At 44.2% G+C, this 19,865-nt stretch overlaps 6 protein-coding genes across 6 annotated transcripts; 5 read left to right on the forward strand and 1 right to left on the reverse strand.

The window, feature by feature from the left end:
- Positions 1-4,455: 4,455 nt before the first annotated feature.
- BT62DRAFT_843013 (uncharacterized protein) lies at positions 4,456-5,037 on the forward strand (the record flags this gene model as incomplete). Its single annotated transcript, XM_043182449.1, has 2 exons — positions 4,456-4,770; positions 4,876-5,037. Coding segments are annotated over 2 exons (477 nt in total), but the record flags the coding sequence as incomplete, so codon positions are not given.
- Positions 5,038-7,073: 2,036 nt separating this feature from the next.
- BT62DRAFT_796409 (uncharacterized protein) lies at positions 7,074-7,665 on the forward strand. Its single transcript, XM_043182324.1, has 3 exons — positions 7,074-7,173; positions 7,228-7,406; positions 7,513-7,665. Exons 2-3 carry the CDS (start codon positions 7,248-7,250, stop codon positions 7,570-7,572), a joined length of 219 nt encoding a protein of 72 aa, XP_043041359.1. The 5' UTR covers positions 7,074-7,173; positions 7,228-7,247; the 3' UTR covers positions 7,573-7,665.
- A 645-nt stretch (positions 7,666-8,310) lies between these two features.
- Positions 8,311-10,607, forward strand: BT62DRAFT_930900 (uncharacterized protein). The gene is made up of 7 exons (XM_043186030.1): positions 8,311-8,381; positions 8,476-8,866; positions 8,917-9,244; positions 9,295-9,345; positions 9,394-10,001; positions 10,050-10,212; positions 10,261-10,607. Exons 2-7 carry the CDS (start codon positions 8,555-8,557, stop codon positions 10,476-10,478), a joined length of 1,680 nt encoding a protein of 559 aa, XP_043041360.1. The 5' UTR covers positions 8,311-8,381; positions 8,476-8,554; the 3' UTR covers positions 10,479-10,607.
- A 2,054-nt stretch (positions 10,608-12,661) lies between these two features.
- Positions 12,662-14,737, forward strand: BT62DRAFT_919046 (uncharacterized protein; the record flags this gene model as incomplete). The annotated part of the gene is made up of 7 exons (XM_043184119.1): positions 12,662-12,802; positions 12,854-13,025; positions 13,400-13,568; positions 13,656-13,854; positions 14,071-14,128; positions 14,186-14,464; positions 14,625-14,737. The coding sequence occupies 7 exons, from the start codon at positions 12,662-12,664 to the stop codon at positions 14,735-14,737; spliced, it is 1,131 nt and encodes a 376-aa protein (XP_043041361.1).
- A 1,350-nt stretch (positions 14,738-16,087) lies between these two features.
- On the reverse strand, positions 16,088-16,986 carry BT62DRAFT_919047 (uncharacterized protein; the record flags this gene model as incomplete). Its single annotated transcript, XM_043184120.1, has 5 exons — positions 16,088-16,210; positions 16,295-16,395; positions 16,428-16,537; positions 16,616-16,719; positions 16,777-16,986. 5 exons carry the CDS (start codon positions 16,984-16,986, stop codon positions 16,088-16,090), a joined length of 648 nt encoding a protein of 215 aa, XP_043041362.1.
- A 2,580-nt stretch (positions 16,987-19,566) lies between these two features.
- On the forward strand, positions 19,567-19,865 carry BT62DRAFT_844808 (uncharacterized protein; the record flags this gene model as incomplete). Its single annotated transcript, XM_043182453.1, has 3 exons — positions 19,567-19,634; positions 19,692-19,743; positions 19,797-19,865. Coding segments are annotated over 3 exons (189 nt in total), but the record flags the coding sequence as incomplete, so codon positions are not given.

Below are 19,865 nucleotides of genomic sequence, written 5' to 3' on the forward strand. Positions count from 1 at the left end.
GGCGCTGATAGTAGTATTTGACAACTGATCGACCATCACAGGCATAACCACCATTGCAAACTATGGGCCATGAAATCCACAGGTGGGAATCCGATTTTCCGAGCACCCTGCTCCTTCTCTGATGGTGAAATGATAAATAATGCCTAGGGAATGAGATACCTTTACAAAAGTACAAACTCAATGGCACATGTTTCCTGTCCCATGTTTGCATCCCCTGACCTTTTGTGGGCCTCTTCCAAGGGCCATTGAGCAGTTCAAGTTTCAACTTTGATCAGAGGCTAGAGTCCCCACTGCAACAGTGACACCCTCTCCATGTTCAGGCATGTAAAATTGCAAAAATTGCAAATACATGGACTGCATTTCAGTCCAGTAAGCATGTAACTGAGAATAAAATAAGAGTGTGCAGAAACCTAGCCATCATGAGGCTAAACTGAAGTAACAAGGAGCAGAGTGCATGGCCTAGTAGCAGACTAATATCAGAGGGGTTAGACTGCATGTGAGGTCCCAGCACTTGGCCCTAAACATGCCAATACCATTACAAGAGGGCATGCTAAAGATAAAAAGAATATGATCGAAATATGATCAGCAATCCTGATCACATTGATCAAGGATGCACAGCCATTGATGCACTGATGGGACACACCTTAGAACAGAGAACTGAGACCCAAAGAAAGGTATCTGAATAACTGGATGTTGAACAGAGAAATGAAATGATGGCAACAAAGGAATAGATAGAGGAATACTACCCTCAGAGATGAATAGCACATGTATGGCTCAGAGACTCACATGCATACTTACAGTGCCTTAGCACACTTGACACAGAGAGGGACTCTGCATCATACTGAGGTATGACACATACCATATTGGGTGAGTTAATTGGTGCATGTCAGGCCAGAAACAGTGCATTTTGTGAGCTGGAGGGAATGTCAAGACACTGGAAAAGAGAACATAACCATTGTGGCTGACTCCAGACATGGGAGATAACTCTGGGGGTCTGGAACAGTTTACTGCTGTCAGGGATGTGTCACCAGGGAAATAAGAAAGTGAGCAGATCTGGCTAGGCCAGCTAGCCAAGGCCAGCTAGTGAGGAAACATTGCACAGTCCTGGCCTGGAAGAGAATAAGCATGGCAACTGTGATATGCATGTGAATAATACCTGTGGGATCTGGCATGGAGTCCCACACTTTGAAGATACCATAGTAGAGTATTTAAATACTGCATTGTATGAATAGAATACAAGTTTCTGACCCCCACAGTTGCAGTGTATTGGGCACAGAAATTGCACCCTAGCTCTGGGTTTGTGTTTGTAACTTCAGATGAGAGAATAAACTGATTATTGGATATCATTGAGAGAGCTGTGAGAACTAAGTGAGGCATCAAAGCTCATGAAGGACTTGAGCCCAATTTGATAAGAGGTTTTGGATTGTGCTCTAATCTGAGAATAAGAGAGTGGTGTCTGAAGGGCATCATCTTGAGTTTTTGAGGTATTTGTGATGTGCAGCACTACAGGTGGCAGAGGTTCAAACCCTTTGGTCTGTCAGATGGTGTTTATTATGTTTTGTGTCTCTAGATCACATAGGTTTGAATCCTGTGGGTCTATGATTGGTTTGGAAACTTGTGAACAGAGATCTGTGCTCTTTGGCACTTGTGGATGTGTTTGTGATTGGTTTTTGCATAGAGCACAAAGCTTTGAGTCATGTATTGTGTGTGTTAGGGATTTTGAGGTGATCTGAGCTGTGCTTAGGATATTTTGAGGGTTTTGTGGGAGTGTTTTGACATATTGTATTGAGCTGCAGTACCTATTGCCTTGAGGCCTGGCAACACCTGTTGCCACCTCTTGTTCTGATAAAACGAAAAGCTTTGAGACTTAGAGAGATCTAGGACTGTTGTACATGTGCTATTACTGTTTGCATGCTGTGGATTCATTGAAGAAGACAATTATATTTGTTGATTACTACTGTTATCATATTATAATCCCCCCATGAACTAAGAGTTTTGTGTGTGTGTTGGTGTGAGTGTGGTCAGTGGATAGTGCTCTGCTGTATCTGCTTTCACCTTGTGTGCACTCAGATCCTCTTCAGCATGTTGACAATATTGACACAGGATGGAAAGGAGAGGTCTTTGGACAAGCTATGTTCAGAACCAAGGAGTAGCTGTATTCGTTCTTGTAGCATGCCTAAGTCCTCTTTCAGGTATTTCTCCATTGAAGTGGCATCTGGTACACAGCCTTGCAATGGAAACGAATCATATGCATCGATGCCTATTATCACTGCCCAGAATCTCGAGCACTGCACTTCAAGAGGTGGCTTCCAACGAGCGATTAGCAGGCATATTCCTGTGGCAAAGAATTGCCTACCTCGATGGTCGAGGGGCTGTCCTGCTTCTCAAGGAAGGATTCGTATTGAAATCTGGGCCTAATGCGATGGAGTTGTTGGAGACATTGATATGCTTCAGTGGCAGAGCTGCCTTTCTTGCATATCACTCTAGCTCTTGCCTCTTGGAAAACCATGACCAAATCAATGTCTGGTGTTCTTCCAATGGCCATCCTATAATGTATCACCAGCTGCTTCTCATACTGCGCGAGCAAGCTAATTATATTTGAAGGTAATTCCTGCACTGGAATTTCAGTGTTTTCTTGGTCGACATGGCAAAGGTGAATACTCACATAATTGTTTTCTGAGGAAACCTTTATAGGCGGATTGGCATGTTCTCTCGGTCATCCAAGATTCTGTGTCATCTTACTTTGAAGAGAACAAGAGCACCTACAAATTGGGGGAGGTAGACACTTAATTAGTGGCTCTTCCCTGGGTGCTGGGAGGTAAACACATGGCTCCATCAGTAGGTGCTTATCACAGCTCAAAGCAGGGATGAGGCTGTCACATAATAGCTGTTGTGATGCTGCCACTGTTTCCACTGATCATTATGGCTTGAGCAGAATTTGATCATGTTGTGACTTGCAACTTTCGAGCATCTTTCCTGTGATAAATCTCCCCTAAGAATCGAGTTCAAAAGGACTGGGAGCTTGAAGGTATGGTAAATGAACAGACTAGGAGTCTGGTAACTTCAGGACCAGGAACTTGCCAGCAACAGTGGATGAGATGATTGGCACCATAGATGCCATGGGGTACAAGTGCCATACTACAATCGGTCAAGGACCTAAAATTACTTCTAAGGTTTGATGTGGATTCATGCTTTCTCCGGAAGTGAGGATGCAGTGAGTGGCGATTGTGTATCAATTAAACCACCTAGCTGCTCATCATGAAATGTTCCCTGTGCCAATAAATTCTTCCGGAGTTTGTAGAAATGACTAATGCCTTCGAATTGTCGGCAGGATCTAGTAGTCCAAGAATGCTTGTTCCATGGTAGTTACATTGCACTGCCGGGTTATGGCTAATAAGATCACTTCTTTTGGTAAAGAACTCTGAATGGAGATGGTTTTCATTGTAAGCACAGTATATCCACCTTTCTTGGGTTTGATGTCCTTCATCCCACGGTGTCGATGGTTGACCTTTCTGTGGCTGGCGCCTAGCAAGGTATCCATGATAAATATTAATGGATGATGTAAAATCTCACAGCACTGGTTTATGGAAATGACTGGTAATAATCATAGATGACTGGTCCACATTAAGTAGAAATAGGAACCATTAAATAGAATAACTGGTAACACCTTAGAAAATTCCCATCAGCGCTTTGCTTCCTGAAATCCATCTTGTAACACGGCTATTAGGTTCTATCGTATGCACACAGTCCACGACGAGCCACTATGGCATTCGAAAATTGACACCAAACCAAGTTTCTCTTTGGAGACATGGCATCATTCAAGGCCCGCTAACTCGGATGTACATGATGCCCCATTGGTATGGAAAGTTGGTGGTACTTCCAGGGATTTTACTGAGATGAATTCCATAGGCACTATTTGATTTTTGCTTCTCGCTTTCCTTAATCGAAATGTAAATTTCTTTAGAATTCAGAGCAATCTTCTTTGGACCGTAATTTTGACGGTGATTCGGATGCTGTTGCCATGGTATACTTATTTTGTGGATTTTCGGAAGTTGATGTGCTAACTGTTGATGTCAGGATGATTTCGATTTCCCGGAAGATAGACTTCAAGTTGAGAGCTTGGAGGATGAACTCAAGGGTCTAGCAGAGCACGAGAAGCAGCTATCTGTGCAGTACGGGATGGCAGAATCCGATACCGAATCTCGCCGCATCGACTCAGTAGCTGTCTTCGAAGAGACAAAGCACAGGGTGCTGAGCGATGATGAATCTGCCTATCCATTGTTTGAAAAACTCCATAGGCTCCGTCACCTGCACACACAGTTGTATGAGTTAGGCAAAGGACTTGGGTCTATCAAACTCAAGCCATTTCCTAGAATTACATTAACAGGAGTATATTTAATGTTTTATCATTCACCTTCTTATTAACTATCAGTAAAATAGAGACCACATGGAATCGGCGCCTCGCGGTTCTGGGCTGTCATCATTGGAATTGACGGGTACAAGAGGTATCCACTGGGCAGCTGTGTGGCAGATGCATTATTGATGAAGACATACTTGGAGAAAGATCTCAAGGTTCCTATAAACCACATACAACTTCTCCTTGGCAGGAAACATATGCCCTCAAACGATCCTTCCATTCCGTCACACGACAATATCATGAACATGCTTTGCAGTCTCATCAGCAACCCCAACATCAAGAAAGGAGACAACATCGTCATATTTTTTGCCGGTGATGGCTCAAGCTACACTTCCTCGGAATATCCGAGAGATGTCGAGGAAAGGAAGTCAAGCATTCCAGATGTACGCATCTCGACACCGAGCTACAGCGCAAAAAACAAAGGCAACAAACGTATCAATGCTTTCTGCCCTACCGAGGCTCTCTGCCCCATCAACCGCGACATCGTCGATGTCAGTGGACACAAAATTCCCGACATCAGCGATCAAGAGATTAATACAATTCTCTATGAAATTTCGCAGGCTAAAGGGAATCAAATCACCATCATCCTCGACTGTTGCCACTCTGCTAGTATCACTAGAGACCCAAAATCTAGAGTGCGCAGCGCTCTTCCCCTGACCGATGTGTGTGACATTATATTTCTTGTTGGGATGCAGAACCTGAAGCGCATATCCAACCGTACTTCAATAATGGAGCAGAGATGGCATCCAGACATGTCTTCTCATGTGGTTGTGGCGGCGTGTAATGACTACGAGTTCGCGGGGGAGCACGAGGCGGAGGGAGAGTTTCATGGGTTTTTTACCCATTCGCTCGTTAAAATTGTCAGATCAGGGTTCTGGACGAAGGAGATGACGTATGTCGATCTTGTCCGGGGTCTACAATCAACGTGCACGCAGACACCAGTTGTTTCTGGTGATTATATACACTCGCACCTTTGGTACCAGATGATGTGAATGAATCATCTCTTTGTAACTAAGGTTACTGGGTCAGTTGATGGATAATGTATAACAATAGATATAGTCACCCTAATATTGGAATTTGTATGATCGTAGATTGGTGTAATATTAGAGATGTCGTGAGACTCTAAGAAGCAATGAGCAAAGGAAGAAAAAAAAGAAAAATCTTGGGACATTGACGCATGGGCATGTTCGGCACTCGACCGATACACTCACAGTTATATTGTTGAAATAGTGAAGTACGAGGTGCATATCACCTGCACTGAAGCTGAAATTGTAGCCTGGATTAATATGCTGACATCAGTTAGGTCAATATTTGCGTTGATTGACACGCCGGAGACCGATGGCATCATTTCGCGTTTTTCGTGGCTATATAGTGGTGTCACCCACCCCACCAACAAATTCTGGCCGGCTCAAATAAATAAGCACAGACTAAGTTACGAGTTCCAAGGCGACGTTGGAATGCTAGGATACGGTTGACTGGTGGAATTAGCGAGTAATAACATGGGACCTCCCTCCTTACTGTCACATGTGCAGCCTCGCATAGATTGTATTGCATTTTGCTACCCTGCGTGAAGCACGGTTAACCTCATGTGAAGGAGTGGAAAGAAGGGAAAGTCCCTACCTAGTAAAAAAGCGTGTCCAAAAAAACAGAGCTCAAAAATCAACGAACCCCCCCAGATGAGCACGCGTCGAGTCACGAGATTACGACGTGCGCAGCGGGATTCTGGCTATGCGAGGTGACGAGCATGGTTATCTCGACCTCAGAATATAGGTTGGACGCGCCTGAATAAATACGAAGGACAAGGACAGTCAAAGAATTTGTGCATTCGGTTGTTGCCGTAAATGCCGGCAGAATATTTCAAAGTCCGAATACAGATCGGCCTGGCCGCATCCATGAATCTTCACCATCACCATCACTGGCTGCCTACGACTTCGCTCTGCAGAGTACGACAGATAGTCAGCACTAGTGAGCGCCCAGTGAGCCGATCCTAGTAATTCTGTAGGAGAACTTTTCACTCAAAGCCCCTATGCAGGAACCATACAGCTCTCTATCAGCAACAGCAAGCAAAGCCAAGACGAAGAAACATGAAGAATTGGCCGTCTTTCACATACAATACATTACTTTGACTCGGCGCTGAATGAATGATCGAAGGGATATCGAAGGAAACCGGTGCCCAGTGAGCAAATTGACATTCACGTTTCTATGTGTTTACAAGCTGACTATTCGTGATACAGCTCAAAGTCACCTGGTGCTGAGAATATTTTCGTCATTTGCGACTTGGCGTGAGTAAGGAATTGCACATATATCCACTAAGGCTGGAGAATACCATAAGACCAGAACAATTACGGGCTCCTGGCCAATTGAGGTCGGTACATTTTCCATGCAGTTCCGTCTCTCTCTGACAGATACTCTAGTGCGAGACAAAGGCTGAGGCGCAATTTCGATAGTGAAGGAGTTAACCCAATGGTGGAAGGGAACGATAGGTGAAAATACCAGGCAGGTATGTAACTTTCAAGGCTGTGGTGAAGTCAGTGCTCATCTGTCTGTCCGCTTCGGTAGTGTCCTACCCTGTCCTACGCTTTTCCCGATACCTGGTTTCCTTTTTCTGCCGACAGATGTTTCATTCTTCCCGCCATCAACGTCGCACCTTTCACCAGAACGATGCTATCTGGCTGCGCCTTTTCAGTAGCCTGGGAGATCATCGCGAGAAAAGGAATGCCCTGAGGAGTGTTGTAGTCATGTCGAAGTAGAAGAAAGTGAGTAGTCGGGGTTGTTAGAAGTACCCAAGAACTAATGATATGCTTTTGTAGCCTGCTCAGGTCACTTCAGGATGCGCTCTAAGATGCTCGTTTTTATGATTTATATCATTCCACCTCTGGGCGCCTATGATATGGATTCGATTCAGATGCTTGTTGCCTTCGGCGCGCGTTCTCTACATTTCCGCGGTCCCAGTCTCGACGATCCGTGTATAGGGAGAGGCACCGGCCATGTATGCGCAAGCGGCGAAGAATCGGATCTTTTCCCATTTAATGACCCGACTCTTCCCCTCTGCCTCGAACCAAAACACTCACTTGGGCTAGCCTTCCGATTTTCAGCAGCGACATTGCTGTGATGACGACTTCAGTCAGCAAGGTCGCTACCGTCAAACACGCTAACGACAGTTTTTTGTTCGTGTCTGTTGCCCCCATTGTCTGCGAAGGCTGAGGAAAATCCTGCATTACCTGTTGATATGATCAAGTCTTCTGCCGCAAGAAGCCAAGTGACAGACATCTGTGGGGCTGAAATGTCACAGAATCGGGATGCGACCATTTACCGGGGTGGGATGGTCTGCGTAGGTAATTCTCGTATTTCTTTCGGAGCAGGCTCCATAGCTAACGTAAGATTTCTCAGCTCTAACGGAATCGAGATGAAGGGACTCGGACAAAATGGCGTTGCGATTGCGATATAGAATTTTTGTGTTTTTCCGCAGTCGTCTCTCTACTACCTCGACACACAACGATTCTGTCGACCCTTATATACACAGTGAAAATACTCTCTTGACGCAATAAACAGGGCCTCAGCTATTTCATGTCGACAACTTTGTTGCGGGGCGTTTTCACCACGCAGAACTTTCATAGAACTAAAACGTTGGTGAGAGACTATTGTTCTACGTCAGTCAACAAAGCACATTTGTTATGAGCTAAGTGATACTCTACTGCCGGTGATAAAGCATCGATGAACAGAACTGGTTAGACGCGTCGGGGATCTAAAAATAGCACCCTAATTGCTGATTATCAGGCATGTATTCTTTCGTATGTCTTCTTCATTATTAAGCCTTCTTTCGTCTATTCTGCAAAGAACAGAAGCCATGGCACGCATGACTCAGAAGGACATAGAGAAAATTTTCTACATCCCACTTCTTCACTTCTTTCCCTCACTGCGCATCTTCCTCAGTGAAGGCGCTCTTCTTCCTCTTCCTCCACCAGTGAGTAGTTTCTTTTCTTGTCTGGGCCACCGCCTGTTCAACGGGCGGCGCCTGTGGTACCAGTTACTGACAAACTCCTTCGGTTTCATTGAAGGCTTTTTCAGATTCCCTTCCTCGTTGACCGTCAACCTGTCAAATTATCTGCCGAACGCATTTCTCGACTTCTCCAACAAATGGCCGAACCTACAGACCCTCAGGAACTCGCCGTCGTTCAAGCCCGAGAAGCATACACTGTCGCCAGCGCTGCCTTGGAAGGACTCGAGGAAGTATCGCCCAACGCTACTTGGTCATCGTCTCGCGTTGACGACTGGTTAATAAATGCTGCGGACGAATGGACAATCTATAACGATAACTTGTTGTTGGCGGGGGTTCCACTCAGGAAGTGGTATAAACTCGCGAGGAGTTTCTTGCAGGCTGTCGCCGCTATTCCCATCGAGAAGGTTGACGAGGCCAGAAGAGAGTACAACATCCTGGCTCGCGAAGCAGTGCGTGGTTGAGTTTTCTTTCTTCTTCTATTGTTTGACCGTCTTGCCAGGCTCAGTATGAGTTCGACGTGATTCTAATGCCAATGAAACACGTGGTTACTCCCATTACCGCGCCTTCCAAGTCACCCGTTCTCTCTAGACAAGTTTCCGTGGCACTGCCTGCGCCTTCGACCTCCAAAGTCGCCGTCCCACAGCCGATTCCAATAATTCAGAAACCCGTGGTTAGGCCGTCAACCATGGCACCATTGCCTTCATCTCCAATTCACGCGGTGACTCCGACGTCTCCGCTCCATGTCCGGGGTAAGGGGTCCTTAAAAACCGTGGTGGCTACTTCTGTGGTCCAGCGGAAGCCTCCATCCACGTTTAGAACCGTCAATGGTGTGTCGTTGTTTTATTTTTCTTTCAGTCGTCCCTCATCATTCTTATAGCTGCCTCTCGTCCTCAAGTGATCCCCGGGCCAAGCACTATTCCGGACGAAGGTAGTGTCGCTTTTCGTTCGCATGTACCCTTGTTTTTACCAGGCACAGATGACGAAGAAGAGGACGAGAGTGACGACGAGATTAAGAGTATTGGTAACATCGAGGACGACCGTGCCCCTAGCTCCTTTCCTACCAAAATTGCTGGCCGTTTACGAATTCCGACAGTTATGGTGTCTCCCCGCCGTTCAACACGCCCTCACAATCCTTCTCCCATGAAGGCCATCCCTCAGGTGTTGACCTCAAAGAAGGTCAAGAGGTCTACCAAGGAAGCACCCATGCCTGGCCCTACCGAAATTGGCAAAGGCAAAGCGAAGGAGATGGGTTTTCGCAAGCACCCACACGACGAGGTGGAGGATGGGGTTGGCCAAGCGTCGTCCTCAAAGAAAACCAAGATTCAAGCTGACACGGCCGTCGAAGGAGATACCATTCGGGTCACTAAAGCTGTGAGGGCTCGTGGTCCTGGGCCTTCCAAACTGCTGGTGAACTTGGACGTCAGCAATGGCGGATTTGGTGAGGTCGTGCCCTCATCTGCCAGGCCTGTCGATAATGGCATCACCTCTATCGGTGTCGTCAAAGTCGAAGCAGATTTCGGCGAGTTCGTCCAAGTTGACAACCGGTACTGGCACAAGGAGGTCGCCGCCTTTATCGGAGAACGCGTATGTTTCCTTTTCTTTTATCTTATACTTTTGTTGATCTGCCTTTAGTATTCAAAGCCCTGTGACCAGTGCAAGAGACGTCGCACGCAATGCCGCAAGTTGTTGACCTACACAGTCATCTGCGCTCGTTGCCACTATGCAAAGCGCCCTTGCACCATCGATGGAGAGGTCAGTCTCAATCCAGTGGACTATTATCGTCCTTCTGGTGCCAGTGAGTATCTTTCTTCTCTTTTAGATGTGTTTTGTCTGATTCTTTTAGCCTCTTCCAATACTTTTGAGGGGGTTATCGCAGCCATTGAACAGAACAATAACACCATTGACTCAGTGATCCAGCAATACTTGTCTGGCCTCAGTGTTCTATCTTATACTGATAATGTTCGAGCCCAGCTATCATGCCTTCGTGAATGTCTCTCTCCTGGCGACGGCGAGGACAAGGGTGAGGACAATGACATACGTTCAGAGGGAAGCGACGACTAGGGCAGAGACAGCTGATTTGGCTGGGAGCACCGCTCCGTTTGTAATTTTGAACAATTTTTATACACCAATTATCGTGCGCCTTCGGGAAAAATTTATATTGCTGCCTGTACATCGCTCCACAGAGGGCATAAATAAATAAAGTTGTATTTTCTTGAAATTTTGTGTGATTTCTTGAGTGATTTTGGGGTTCATTTAAACTTGGGGAAATTTCAGCAGCTGGGATCATGTGCAATGGTCCATGTGCTTTCCTGGCTGTACACTGAATCTTAAAAATTCTGCTGAGTCCAAATGATGCAAATTCCAAAATGGTAAGGAGTGTAGTTGGCCACAGCTTTGTTGCCATTAACCTTTGGATTTGTCAAGTGTTGTATCTCTAAGTGTGAGACTTCATTACTGCAATGTGGTTTTTGCTGATAACTCTATTGTACATAGTCAAATCCTTGGTGAAATGCAATATTTTTGTTAGTGATATCATAGTTTCCATCCTATGAACAACATGGGACCATGTCTCTTCCCCCTAAACTTTTTAAATCTTTGGGGTCAAAGACTCAAAAGTTTAAACCAAGTGATGTGCTGGGCAACTGTATCAGGTGGAAAGTTGAATATATTTATTTTTTTCTACTGGGTTAGTTACTTTATGTCATAGTAAGAAATAATAAGCAAGTAATTACCTGGTGTTAGACTCAAGCATCACATGAACAGATACATGTGATAAACAGATGTCTCCTCACACTTCAGGAGATCAGCTGAGTCCACTGATGCATATTCTGATCAATGTGTCGCAAGGCCAAGAGAGTTGGCTCAAGTATAGAATGGTGTGAGGATAAACTTTAGCTTGAAGCTGGGGATTACCAGTGAGAGCAAGCCTCCTTAAATACCGTACAGGGTCTGTTAATAATACTATGTACTTATTGTGTGTCTCTCTATCTGTTGTGCTCATTGTCCTTGAGCATCACTACCATACATAAAAGGCTGATTATGTGTCATCGGGCAACACTGTTGTGTTGAAAGACAATGATGGACTTGGCTAGTTGTGATGACTAAGCCTTGTCCCATGGTCCTAAGCACTTGTTCTAGTGCCCTGACTAAGCATAGATAGGGGTTAAATCAAGGAAAAAGTGGAGAAATTGTAACACCTGGCAAGGAAACAATTCCCTTGAAGGGCATCATCTCAGTATCCAGTAGAAGCTGGAGTACTAGTGAATCTTGCAATTTAGCAGGAGGGGTTCTCAGGTCCAGGGTACTCATGTGATTGGCATGCTAGCAAAGGTTGGGCAGAGTCCAGTCAATCAGTTGGACTAGCTGTGAATGAGCTTATATCCACCAAGCTGTTGTGTATGAGCTCATACCTGCCAGGAGATGTGTTTAGCCTACTGGGCCAGGCTAGCAAGCCTATTAGTCAGTAGATCACAGTGTTAGTCAGACACCAGGATCCAGAAAGTATAAATATCAATATGGGGATAGGGAAGGCAGGTTTCTGACCCCCCCCAAAATGCTACCAAGTGAACAGTAAGAGTTGTGTTAAGAACTTTGAGTCATAGACTCAACTTGAACAGTATTGTGGTGACCAGATCACTTTGTTTTATGAAAGAACCCCAGAAAGCAACCAAAAGTTTGTGTCAGACAGTCAGAACAGACCAGGAACAGTTCAGAACAGCTCAGTTTTGTGTATAATTCACAACCAGGCACACCATATCAGTTGAGAAACTGCACCAGGCAGACAATACAAGTTCAGAACCTGCACCAGGCAGACTGTTTGAGATAGATTTTGTTGTGTTCAGTGACACAGACAACTTTGTCCCAGTAACTACAATATATATCCTTGAATTACATTCTATTGTACCCTATCAATGTTACATTCTCTATATACTGAGAATCCAGGTGTTACCATTCCTCTCTCAAACTGCATTGTGATTTGGTATTAGTGATTTGGTGGTGTGCATCCAGCATATTGTTGATTCATTTAGTGCCACTTCTCAGCATTTCATGAGGTTTGAAGGTGTGGTATTTCAAAGTGCAATGCTGCTGAGTTTTTGAAAGGCAAGCACATGTAGATGTTTCCATGGTATGGCCCATTGGGTGCATGTTCCATCTCAAACAGAATTTCTACATAAGCATAACAAGGTGAGATGTCTCCAAGTTTTCATATACAAGAGACAGTTTCTCATGTTTTCTACACCACCATGTCTGCTGTCTCTGCTAACACCATTCCTACTCTCAAATCCCTCATTCAGCATGCTGACACCTTGCTGAAGAGTCTTCTCAATGCCAATGTGCAGCTGCTGCAAACTTCAGCATATTTTGATGAGGCTGCCAAGGTCCAGGTACATCTGACTTGTTGATCAAGTTTCCATGAACTAATAACTGTGGAATAGTACTTGCTTCAAGCATACTATCCATCCACTCTCAAGGAGCCTTTCCTTGCTGACTTCATTTCTATTGTTGATGGCAAGGTATCCCAGAAGAATTTTCATAACTATTGGGAACCTTCTTTGGAGATCAAGATTAGTCGATTGCCAGCTACTACTGGTGGTCATTATTCTGTAGGTAAAGGCTTGACTATTACACTTTAAGACCTGGATGGACACCAGAGAAGATGGGGGAAGATCAATTATCCATTGGTACCAAGTAGCTACATACTTATACTATTTGTAGAGTGGCATGTAATAAGACAAAGGTAACTGGCAAAGACAATGTAAAATATTGAAAGGAAGGGGGAGGCTAACTAATGGTGACAAGTAAACACTGTATAGACAAAGAAAGGTAAAAGCAAGATAAGGTAACAAAGGAAATGGTCAAAGAAATGGTCTAGAGCAGGTGAATCCTCTACAATTCCTATATGGGATCTCAACTTGTGGACACTTAAGCCACTCTCCCTCCTTTGAGGTACTGAGTTGATGATGATATCTTGATGTTGTCAGCTCTATTTACTCTGGTATTGACACCAGTCCCAGCAAATGAGACTGTGCCTGATTCTCCTGGCACTATCTCTACTCTGGTGTCCATTCTTGATGATGAACTTATCACTCCAGAGGTTGCTCAACCTAGAGCTCCTAGTCTTAATGGACCATCTATGGTTTCTTTTGATAAGTGGGTAGCAAGCCCTTCAAATTAATTATAACTGCAGCATCATATGGATTGATCCTGAATTTCATGGATGCCAGAGTCGATTCACAGTTCACCACATTCTTTCATTGAGAAGTTTGCCAAGAAACAGGGCATTCTGAAAGATGCCATGGATATTGGTGAAAAGATTACTGATCTCTATCATCAGCCTTTCAACAAGGCAGACCTCTGCTATGGAGAAACCTTCTATGCCTATTGTTCAGGCACTCCTAGCCATGCAGTGCATACTCATCCTGCTCACTCTGCTAAGGTGTGGTTACTTGATTATAATGTTTTCTTGTCTTCTAATGCAGTATTTTAGGCTGTTTGCCCTTGTTGTCTTTGCATAAAGGAGGGGAAGGAGTGCATTTTCACAGGATTATCATCTGAGTGCACTTCTTGTCATCAGTCTCTTATCAGCCAATGCATTGGTGGCATCCCTGACTGACATATTCTTCTATTGCCATTCAAATACCCTCATGCAGAGGATGACGATCATCTGAATACTATTGATGAACTGATCAATCTTGACCCATATGGCACTAGTAAGCTCCATGTATTGATCTAGGCACTTCAGTTACTAATTCCAATAATTTCAGTAGAATCTCCCACAGAAATTCCAGCCGATCCTCATACTGAGGAAGTTGTCAGTAACACGAAGAGTTATGTTGGTGTCAACTTCAAACAATTTTCTTTCTGCGGTTATGAATCCATCACATCTTTGGTGAAAACTAAAGCTGCATTCTACCATTGTCTCAAGTCCAATACCTGTGAGCTATACTTGCAACTCAAGCTTCGTCATGTCCTGGTTCAGCATTACTGTCTTGTTATGGCCAAACTTGATGCAGCGCATATTCAAGAGGAAGCCAAGGGAGATACCTGTCAGTGTGACCAAAAAGGACTGCTTTTTTTTGAGACATACCAACATTAACTGCAGGATTAATATATATTTTCAGCTGGTGGGGGGTGTTCTAGAAATGCATGTCAAGGGCTATAAGATAACACTGATGACGTGCATTCCATGCTGTCTCTGAACCACAGCAGTAGTGGGGGGAGATAATCTCCTGTTGGCATTGGCATGCTCCGGTCTAGCTCTGGAAACAAGCGATCATTTAGTATACAACACGAGAGTGATTCTGGGGCTTACTGCATAATGAATCCTCAAGAAACCATGTGGCATCAAAAACAGCCACTCCAACAACTGGCAACATTGATAGGTTCCCCTTTCCAGAGGCTTTTGACAGCCTGGCAGTCCGAAAATTATGATCAGACTTCTTTTGCTGTCTGTATGCAAGCGTCACAGACTACCCAACTGATAGAAGCATAAGAGGAGGAATGGCATGTAGCAGAGAAAGACATATGTATAATACAGCCCCACTCCGTCAAAGTCCAGAGCACAAGCAAAGTCATAATCTCCATCCTTTGTATTGATTAATCATACAATATCTCCTATTTCAAACACACAAAGTCAGAGCATGTGAAGTGATGGAGGGTGAAATGAAAAGACCCACTCCAGTCAAAGAAAACATTGTTAAAAAAATAAGACTTTTGCAAAGGTCTTCCCTCTTGGTCACACATGATATGCAAAGGCTCCAAGGCCTTGTTCCTGATATCCGCTATGTAGGAGATCCATTCAGGGCTGTTCACCCCCCACCTATTCCTTATGCCTCCCTGCACCACTATATGGTTACCGATACCCTGTTCACTGAGTTCCTTCTGGAACATATGCAGAATCTCTTGCTTCCCATCCACAGAATTCGACTTGTAGATCGATACGAAGATGTTCTGTTGGCCAATGTGGTCGATGAGGAGCTTTATGTCCTTCATTCACGCAGGTAGGACCTTTGCTGAATTATACAGATTGGCAGCAATGTAGTACATGCCATTTGAGAGAATGAAATATATGGGGGTGCCATGATGGAGGTAAGAAGAGGAAGGATAGGTTGGTGCGAAGAGGAGGAAGAGACACCATAGAAAGCACAGTTGAAATCATGTTCTCCATTGTGTCCACCGAGTCCAGGTAGAGATGTGTGCAGGGTCGAATATCGCCAGTGCCAGTATGGATACTATTGCAAACGGAAGGTATATGAGAAAGGTGGAAAAGTACTCCAAATGATAGGTGAAGAACATTGCGGTAGAGAAAGAGATTGCTATGCATGCAATGAGTATGCCATGGAGCTGAAGGAGTGTCACAATGAGATTTCTTCTATTTTTTTTGTAATAGTAGGTACCCCTCATTGTTGTTCATGGTTAACAAGGATTGTGGGCATTTTATGCACTGCCCCTGAGGACCCAGCATGCTACTGTCGATGTGCACTAAAAATGTCAACACATAGGTCCATCATCAGTTCTGCATTGCTTCAGCCTAAAATACTGTAGATCTTATCCTAATATAAGTACTGAACTTCAGGATTACTGGGGTGCCCAGAACGTTGCTACATTATGAGACAATGAAGGATAGTTTAGAGATATCTGAGTCAGAGTAGAGGTATTTATTTAATTAACTATTTACTCGGTACAATAAAGACGACTGAGCCTACAGATTCCAAAATAACCCTGAAGTCACCGACGATGACCTGTGCACCACTATCCAACACTTGCTCTGCCACGAGTTCAGCGATACCAACCTGAGCCAAGAAAAGGACCTTTTCTTCATAGTCAAAATTCATCGCTAAAACTAGTGTCTTATTTTCTACTGTCCACAAACTCACGTCGATCCAGTCAGAAGTCATCACTTGCTGGAACTTGACTTTGGGGTTAAGAATGAATACAGTGATTTTCAGAAGGAAAAGCACTAGAGCTGAGGCAGAGGCTTTGATATTGGTGGGAGTAGGGTCGGCCCACAGTACAACACATATGCCAGGTCAATGTCCTTGTATACAATGAGAAGAAGCCAATAATTACCCAGAGCTCCATAGTTGATCCCAACGATGTTCTGAACAATGAACTCTTTACTGGTAGGAAATCTCTTCTAGTACCTGCAGCAGCACCTTTAAGCTCTTGCTAGATACACAGAAAAGAAATAGACATACGACTCATCCCCAAAGGCCTGCAGGACCTCCCAGACCACCTTACTCAGCTCCCATCCATTGATGAATATCCTTTCCCAAAATTCATCTTCCCTGGTCAATATATCCTGAAAGTTGCCTTTACAATTGTCACATCCACAATCCCCATAATCAGGTGTGCACACCGTGTCCCACTCGCTTGAGAATGTGACATTGTTCCCACTGATGTAGGTGTCCTGCATGATGATATCCTCCCTGCTCGCATAGGCCATGAACTCATAGTTCTCACAGTTCAACACCAGGGATACAGGGTGGCCACCAGATCTGCCTTGTCCATTTCCACTGTCAAGCGACATAATAAGGTTTGAAGAGAGAACAGTAGCATTGAATGGCATGGGTTACTTGCCATAATCATGGCAGAAGGATCATGTCCTTACAATGTTGAATCTGTCAACATGCCAGAAGACTCTAGTACATATGGAAATGGATACCAACCCTTGCTCCTTCAATATTCAGATGGCAGACAAATTGACAGCCAGAAACGAGTCAAAATGTGTGTAGAAACCCAAGGGAAAGACTCCTTGTGCACTCCATCTTGGTGTGCTTATCGGGCAAGGAGACCATCAGTCCACATATCCATCTTCATAACTAAACCAATGTCATCTGGAGGCACAGGCAAATAACTCAGTAGTGCTGTCATTGCGGATTGTTCCCCACCTTCTGCTGGCTCCCCTCACATGGGGTGTCCTTACAGCAGCTTGTCCTGAAAATAAGAACATCTCTTTGTCAGACAGATATTGTATGGTCCATTTTGGTATCGAATCCACATTGACTGCCCAGGTAAGATGCCTTAACATCGTCTCTTTAGGTGGATTCCTCTTGTACACTATCAGAATTGAAGGGTAGACAATATGCTTTTTATCTCCTGATTTTGTATCATGGGCAAGTTGGTGTGTTCTTGGATAAAGGGAACCCTGCAGATGGTCAGCCACCGAGGAACAGCTTGGAAGTCATGTCTGCATTGTTGAAGAGCATAATAGTGAACATGCATCAAGGATGGTGAGAAGCATTGTTAGAAGTTTGTTCTATCTGAAAGTAAACATTCATTTTGATGCTGCTGGACTCAAAGCACAAACAACTGATCCCCGCCAGGAAAAAAAAAGAATGTTATACTATGTACAGACACAAATATTCAAGCTTTAAGTTCTCCCACATTGTCTTGGAAATCCTGTTGTGCTATTGTTTACAGATGCCAATGCGAAGTTCTGTGCAACAGCATTGCTTTTATATATATATAACTTCTCTCATGATCTTTGTGGCATCTGCATACTTTGTGTAGTAATCAATAACTTGAAGGTAACCTCACCTTTTTCAATAAATTGCACTGAAGTTCGTTTGAAGACATCTGATATAGAGTAAAATTTCTGGAGTTTCTAAAGGTCAGAAACTGGTTACGAAACTAATGGGGCATATCCCACACATGGCGCATAGAAATATATGGTATGTCGCCGGTTTCAGAATTAGTTTCTGAGCATCAGAAACTTCTCAGAAATGTTACTCTTTTTTTGGAGTGAAAAGGCTCATTCGTCTGGAGTTGCTTGAGGATATCATCTAGCAATCAAATTGGGCTCATGAGGATGAGGACTTTACCAATCGACAGTTAAACACATCATGCTACTTGGATATGACTCTGGCAATTTCCTTCATGCTTTCTACATGCCCGTAATGTGACGAAAAATCCAGGTTGCATGGCAGGGACCAAAACTCACAGCAGGAGGGGAGCCATCACACGCAGCGAGCAGATCAGGACTGTGGACACGTTTCTATATCATATGACATGGAGACAAGGTGTCCCCATATGATTCTCATGATGATAAATGTATCCATTTTCCTAAGTCTTTGAGTGCCTATTCAATGATCATTGGTATTCGAACGTTGGACGTTTTGTCTGAGACCATGTGTACATGGGCTGAGATGCAACGCTAAGTTTTGGTTCTGGGAGTTTCATCTTTGGATGACAATCAGATACGTGTTATGTAATCTACCTTAGAACAAATCGTTCCCTGAAATAGGACAGTCAGATATGTGGACCAGCCATTTGAGTCAAATTTGAGTGACATTAAGGTGGGCCAAAGGTGAGCAATCGCGAACAGAACAAGTGAACAAGAGCAGAACCAAGCACAACTCGATGAACAGAGTGAATGGAAAATTCATAGACTGAGGTTGACACAAGCCTCAAATGAACCTTTAGCACTTCAGTGCTTGTTCTAGCACAATGCCGGGTGATAAGATAATTCAATATCCGATTCAAGTCCGATTCAAATTTAAACCATGATGTTCTCTTCAACATCGCATGCCACTTTCCAGCCCCTGAGCATGTTTTTTTGTTGCATTTGACCTTTGAAAATCTCAGTACCTAGACATCTCGGCAATTTAATTGATGATCCTTCGACTATTAACTGTGCTCAGTTGTGGGGGCTGCATCATGTGCAGGGCTGGTATCATGGCAATGCAAGAGGATTGAATCCTTGTCCAGGAGCTTTCTACAGCCTAGCCAATGGCCTTTGTCTGGATCTAACCTTGCATGATTGAAATATGTGAAGAATTAGATAATGAAAATTGCTCCCCTCCTTGATTATCTCTAATCCAAATTCCCTCTGGTTCCAACACTGGCCATCAGCACAATATGGTTCACTCCTACAATCAGGATTCTTCTTGCCCCTGGGGACTCTATTCACATACCCAAGGTACAAACATGTCTCTCATAACTGCTAAGACATGCACTTTACACTTATATTAGCCTAGAACAGTCAGATGCTCATATCACATTCAATTATGCAGCCACAATGTTGGATGGGTGAGACATTTGTCGATGTATAAAGAGGCATAGATAGCCTGCACTTTCCATCAGTGAACAAATGATAGTCCCCACCACTCTATTCACCATTGCTGCTTTGATCTCTGGAATGTATGTCTCTATCAGGTCCATCGCCAACATGCAGATCGTCAATGCAGATATCATACCTGATGGCTTCAACAGAGGGTATGCACTGCTATCACCCTCCCTCATTTCATCCTTCTTTCACTTACCCAATTTCAGCACCGTCCTCGCAGGTGGGACGTTCCCTGGACCACTCGTCAAAGGAAATATGGTATTCATCTTCTCAGTGTAAGTTCGTTTCTGCACTCATTCGTTTTCTTCCAGGGAAACAGGTTCAAGATCAACATCATCGATCAATTGACAGATGACATGATGTTAAGAAGCACTAATATC

Source organism: Guyanagaster necrorhizus (assembly GCF_019112545.1).
Source record: "Guyanagaster necrorhizus MCA 3950 unplaced genomic scaffold BT62scaffold_9, whole genome shotgun sequence".
Classification (NCBI taxonomy): domain Eukaryota; kingdom Fungi; phylum Basidiomycota; class Agaricomycetes; order Agaricales; family Physalacriaceae; genus Guyanagaster; species Guyanagaster necrorhizus.